General features: G+C 52.5%; 1 protein-coding gene across 17 annotated transcripts in view; it reads left to right on the top strand.

Moving 5' to 3' along the window:
- Positions 1–768: 768 nt before the first annotated feature.
- Positions 769–6000, top strand: part of Pard3 (par-3 family cell polarity regulator) — a 501294-nt gene continuing 496062 nt past the window's right edge. For 8 of the 17 annotated variants that reach the window (XM_041649755.1, XM_041649756.1, XM_041649746.1 and 5 more), the window contains exon 1: positions 772–1394. In XM_041649755.1, coding sequence (XP_041505689.1) covers positions 1275–1394 — 120 coding nt within the window. In that variant the 5' untranslated portion in view covers positions 772–1274. Of the gene's footprint in view, positions 1395–6000 lie in introns of all 17 variants that reach the window. The other 9 variants (XM_041649752.1, XM_041649750.1, XM_041649754.1 and 6 more) reach the window with 4 other exon arrangements.

Here is a 6000-nt window from a genome sequence, read left to right as displayed (position 1 = left end):
ATAGTGACAGACAAGCAGGCCAACAGCGGCTCTCTTGAAGTTTGCCATTCTTTGAAGACAATGGTACACATTTATTTAGGAACATCTTATAAGTCGGAGGCCAGCTTCAGTCACTTTTCTAGACTTGGTCCACGTAGTTTTTTAAACGTCTTAGAGTCTGCATGTCACCCACTCCCTAGGGAGCTGGGGGTGTGTCAGTGCCTGCCTGAGTTATGAGCCGTGAGCCAGCCTGGTGAGGGAATATCCTAGAACGGTTTTCCTCTGAGAGCATTTGGGCTTTATTTTTCAGAGGGTTTGTTAAGTTGCTTAGATTGAAGAATTTTCAAGAAACAAATGTATTTGAACTGGGTTTTAAGTCCTACTTATTTAAACAAGTGGCTCACCAAAAAACTTTAAGGTAAATAGTGGCCTCAAGAGGAAGTACCAGGGCGTCCAAGCGTCTCCAGCCTCTCTCGGGACCAGCCAATTAATCTCTGCTACAGAACAGCGCCGCCCGGCCCTGCACCGGAGCCAGGCACTTAGGACTGAGAGCCTGCCTGCCTCGCTGCGGACAGAAAGAGACTTGGTGCTTCCTCCGCAGTCGGGTCCCTATCCTCTCCGGGGCTACTCGGTGGCTGCTGGGCTCTAGGGGCGTCTCCAAGCCTAAACTGCTTTCTCCCAGGAAGGGGATTAAAAGTCACAAAGAAAGGGAGGGGACCTCGGTAGAGCCCTTGGGGGCGTGGGTGGGGCGTCCCCGAGTGGGCCTAACGCCACAGCTCTAGAGCAAGCGGGTTGGAGGAGGAGGACGCGCCCTGCCCAGCGCCGGCCCAAACCCAGCGCCGCGGGCTGCGATGCGCATCGCCGCGCGGTGACCCAAGCGGCCGGGCAGCGGCCGAGGCCTCCCGGGCGCCCCGCCCTGCGCCTCCTCCAGCCGCCTGCGCGCGGTGCTGTGCGCCCGGCCCGCCGCCGCTCCGCTCCTCCTCCCCGCCTCGCGGTCCCCTCCTCGGAGTCCTGACTGAGCGCGAGCGCCACACGGCCCCGGGCCGCCGCCGAGCGCGCCAAGACGCCAAGCCACCGAACAGGTGGCCGGAGGCTGCAGGCGCCCAGGCTGAGGCGAGGCGAGGCGAGGCCAGGCCAAGGCGGCCGGGCTGGACATGGTAGCCAGGCGGCTCCGTGCCGCCGCCTGCTCGCGCCCCTAGCCGCCGGCGCGCCGGCGCAGCGGCCCCACCGCGCCCTGCGTGCAGCAGTCGCCGGGCCCAGTGCCTCTCCGGCCGGGGCCAGCGAGGGACGGCGGCATGAAAGTGACCGTGTGCTTCGGGAGGACCCGGGTGGTCGTGCCGTGCGGAGACGGCCGCATGAAAGTTTTCAGTCTCATCCAGCAGGCGGTGACCCGCTACCGGAAGGCCGTGGCCAAGGTGAGTGGCCTGGGGCGCGCGGCGGGGAGCGGACGGGGAAGGCGCGGGGATCAATATGGCGCTTCCTGGAGACGGAGGAGAGAGACCGGGAGGCGGGGAAAGGGAAAGTGCGGCAGCCCGGCGGCCTTGTCTGCGCCCCCGGCCCGGACCCTGCGACCGCAAAGTTCTCGGCGCGCTCGGGCTGGGCCGAGATCGCCACCCGCACAGTCCCTGGACACGGTCTGGGTCCTCGGGGCTTAGGAGTGGGCGGCTCGGCGACCGGAGCCGGTACCGGGCGAGGCTGAGTGCGGCACGCGGGAGGCGCGGCGTTGCCTGGCGGGGCGCCTCTGCCCGGCCGACCGCGGGCCCTGGCAATCCAGCTCCAGGCCTCTCCTCGAGCAGGCCTGCCGCGGAGGGTTGGCCACGGAACTTTGGGGGGTGTGGAAAGAGTTGGGTGATCCCGTACACGCGGGAGCCACAGCCGGTCCAGGAACCTTCTGTGTTCTTGCGGGATCTCCAGGTCGCACAGGCAGCCCAGGTTGGGTCGACCTGGACTCATGGACTCCGGTGGGGGCGATGGAGTGGTTCCGACCGATGTTAGGCTCCTTGAAACATCTCAATTTGGACTCGCTTCTGGAGTCGGAGCTCCCTCCTGACCTCTACCCTTACCTCGCTGCAGAGGGCCTGGGGTCGGGGGAGCGTCGTTTCTCTGTTTTCCTGCTGGAGTAACATTGTCTCCCTTAAACCGCATTCCTCCATTGTGGGGCAGAAGTGGAAGGGCGTTTTGTTAGACTGTTTTACCCACTCTGCTTGACAACAGCCCACGCTGAAGTTTCGCTCCAGCACCTGAGGATATTTCCTTTGTACTAGAGTGGAATGTGTTCCCTTTGGTATTTCCCGTCTGCTGTCTGTTCAGCAGTGGAGTGGCCTGCCTTCTGTGACTTCGGAACAAGCGAGAGGGGGAAGGTGGCTTTGTCTGCCTAAGTCGCCCAACGCTCAGGGGCCACCCTCCATTTTTCTCTGAAATTAAGGAAGGGCAAAATGGTCACATTTTTGTTTTATTTTGCTTTTACTCTGTGTTGGAAAAAATAACAAAATCGTCCCTTTAAGGCAACTTTGGGGGGATGGTTAGGAATCTGATACAGGGATAGGAGATGCTGAGTTCAACAGCTGTGTTCTTCCAGTTGGTCGAATTCATTGAAAAATCAAACAACGTTTGTGGAAATTGGGCACCTGTTTATCTTGTAAAGCTGACAAGAGGGGAAATCCTCTGTAACTTCACACTTAAGTGTTTTAAGCATCCTTTCTGATTGACAGTTCGTGATTTAATGTTGTAATGTTGTCTTTGTACTCTGCAGACCAACATTGGTAGCTGTGGAAAAAGAGAAAAGAAAAATGGCAGTAACATATAGTGCAAAGAAGTGTGCCTAATTCCAGAGCAGAACGCATGGTGCCGTTGCTCTCTGCTGATTTTGTTTGTAAAACTAGCCGTGTTTCATCTTGCACACCACAAGTTGAAATGGTCAACTTGGTCAAATTGCCTGTTATGGGAATACACAGTGACTGACTGACTGGCTGAATTATTAATTTTTCCATAGAAATTTAAGCATTTACTATCCTAGGTCAAACTAAGCATTTATTGTGTTGTGGGTGCTAGGCATTTAAGGGACTGGTAGGCTTCTTCCTAGAAGAGGGATAGTGAAAATCTAAAGCAAGATTCCTGTGGCTCCTCAGTGGAGACAGCCATGGAGTGGCTTGTTTGTGCTGTGGGAAGAAGATGTCTCTGGGATGTTGGATGGAGGGAGTGGAACACCCTTGTTGATAGATGTGGCCTGTTCTTCACTGCCAGCAGTGGCTGCTCCGTGGTGAAGGGGCTGGGTGGGGAAGAGGTCATAAAAAGAGCAGGAGTAATTGTGAGATGACCAGGTGGGAGAAAGCAAGAAAGGGAGAGGGATTGCAGGAGATAAGAGAGTCAAGGGTGATTCACTGGTTTCCAGAAAAGCTCAGTTTAGGAGGTGGTGTGTGTGTGTGTGTGTGTGTGTGTGTGTGTGTGTGTGTTTAGAGATCAGAGGTATTTGTTGTGTGTCTTTCTCGGTCTCTCTGCACTTTCTGTTTTGAGACAGTCTTTCTGAACCTAGAATTTAAGGCCAGCCAGGGCACTTGCTCCCCCACCCACATAGTTGTTTTTTTTTTTTTATAGTATTCGGAGTTTAACCATTGGATCACAAGTTGACTCCTAAGTGTACAAAGGGTTGGACTTGGTGACACATAGTTTTATCCCAGAACTCGGAGGCAGAGGCAGGTCAGTCTCTGTGAATTCAAGGCTAGCTTCATCTGTAGAGTGAGCTCCAGGCCACCCAAGGCTAAAGAATGAGATCCTGCCTAAAAGAAAAAAAAATCCCCAAACAAACCAAAAACCAAAACCAATCAAGCAAGGGCTAGGTCAGCAACTAAGTGCTGCTCTTCCAGAGGACCTGGGTTGAATTCTCAACACTCTCATGGTGGCTGCTCACAACCATGTATAACTCCAGTCCCAGGGGATTTAATGCTGTTCTGGTCTCAGCAAGCGCTACATGAATGTGGTACCCATATATGCAGACGAACATCCATACACATAAAGTAAACAAATTAACTTAAAAGCTGTTTCATCCATTTGTTTTTCCTCTTGGATGGTTAGGCGATGGCTGAGATTCATCTTTAGGCTTTCACACTTCTCCCTTCTGTAACATGAAGGCCGGGCTGTTGGGGCTTCTGTCCTGCCCGGTACCCCACAGCGGCAAGACCCAAAAAAAATCACACAGAGGTCTCCATAAGATTATAAACTGATTGGCCCCTTAGCTCAGGCTACTTATTAGTTCTTGTAGCTTATATTAACCCATTATTCTTATCTATGTTAGCCACATGGCTCAGTACCTTTCTCAGAGGGGCAGCTCACATCTTGCTTCTTCAGTGGTCTGGGCAGAACTGTGGAGGGAGCTTCCTGCTTCCCAGAATACTCCTGTTCTTGTTGCCCCACCTCTATTTCCTGTCTTGTTGACCCACCTATACTTCCTGCCTGGCCAATCAGCTTTTATTTAAAACATGATTGACAGAATACAGACAATTCTATACCACCCTTCCCATTTAAGGTCATTAAGGAGCAAACATATTAAGGCTGTGAGTGTTGAGACTTCTGTTCTCTTATTTCTTTTGCTTAATAAGACAGGGTAGATCCTGTATGAAGAACTGGGTATCCAGGTCGTGGTAAAATCTTGCTTAGGTTGCTAGGTGACATGAGACATGATGAGCTCCCACCTGCTGGGGAAAAGTGTGGGCAGGCAGTGCGTGTTCAATGGATGCAAACCCATGAAGCAGAAGAAAAGGAGAAGGAAAAGAGCTGGCAAAGAAAAACCAGTCAAGTTTTCTGTGCACTAAGCACTTTGTGGTGTGGTGGGGTGAATTCTCTGGCATGTTGTTTGTGTTGTTTGAGCTGTTTTCTCTGTAGCTTGGACAAATCAACTTACGACCAGGAAAATACCTTGTCTTAGTACCAGAAATGTCCTTAAAAAGTCAGTATTAGATAGCTTACTCTTAGTCATATGCAATCTCCCTCCGTCCCTCTCTCCCTCTTCCCTCCCCCCCCCCCCCCCTCTCTCTCACACACACACACACAAATCTATCGGTTTTTCAAGACAGGCTCTCTCTGTGTAACAACTCTGACTGTCCTGGAACTCACTCTATAGACCAAGCTGGCCTAGAACTTAGAGATATACCTGCCTCTGCCTCCTGAGTGCTGCTGAGATTAAAGGTGTGAGCCACCCCCCCCCGCTGTAATCTATATTTTTACTCTAGTGTACACTAGCTGTCCTCATTTACCTACCATTATCAAGACCCAGTTTGAGCAGATGCTGTGCGTAGACAGGTTATGTGTATACTTCACCGAGTGTGTCCAATTGGAGGACCATTTGTGGCTCTGTGTGTGTTCAGAGCCTAACTTACCATTTCTGGCATGCACAGAACCTTAGCTTTAAGCATGGGGTTTATTGAAGGAAAGCTTTTTACTAAATGCCCTGCTCTGGACTTCACAGAAGGAGCCACCATTATGTAGTGGCAGGTGGTGGGTATCTTGTAGTCATTAGGGTTTGCAGTGGGCTTGGTGGGCGGGATGGCTAGCCATGTTTAGGTCCCTGCTTTCTAACTGAGAGTCTGAGTGACCTCAGAAAGCACCTTACTTGCAGTGGGAGAGTTCTGGGTCTGCAGGGCTGCAGTGGGGTCATGGTGTGGGAGCCTAGAGAGCATGTTGCTGTCCTCAAAGTGTGAGCGAGTGCACTGTGAGAACAGAAACTTTGGGGTTTTGGAGCACCGATGTTAGAATCTGGCTGTGGATGACAGGAAATGCCAGGGAGAGACTCTGGGATGTCTTGTGGTCTGGTGACAGCAAAGACAGGACACGGAGTTGATTGGATGAGCCTGGCTTAGTGGAAAGAAGAGCTCCTGTAGACAGGAGAAGGGATTGAAGACAAGAGTGCTGCAACCCCTTGGCTCACCTCCCTTCTCCTTAGAGCCTTGTTTTGGCGACAATGTTGGGAACCTCACTGTGTTAGCTATTTAACCTTGGGCAAGCTAACCCTCACTTTCGTCATCTCTT

Source organism: Microtus oregoni, unplaced genomic scaffold (assembly GCF_018167655.1).
Source record: "Microtus oregoni isolate MIOR12 unplaced genomic scaffold, Mior012 000004F_ref0000308, whole genome shotgun sequence".
In the NCBI taxonomy this organism is placed as follows: Eukaryota; Metazoa; Chordata; class Mammalia; order Rodentia; family Cricetidae; genus Microtus; species Microtus oregoni.
This window is presented reverse-complemented; position numbering and strand designations above follow the sequence as displayed.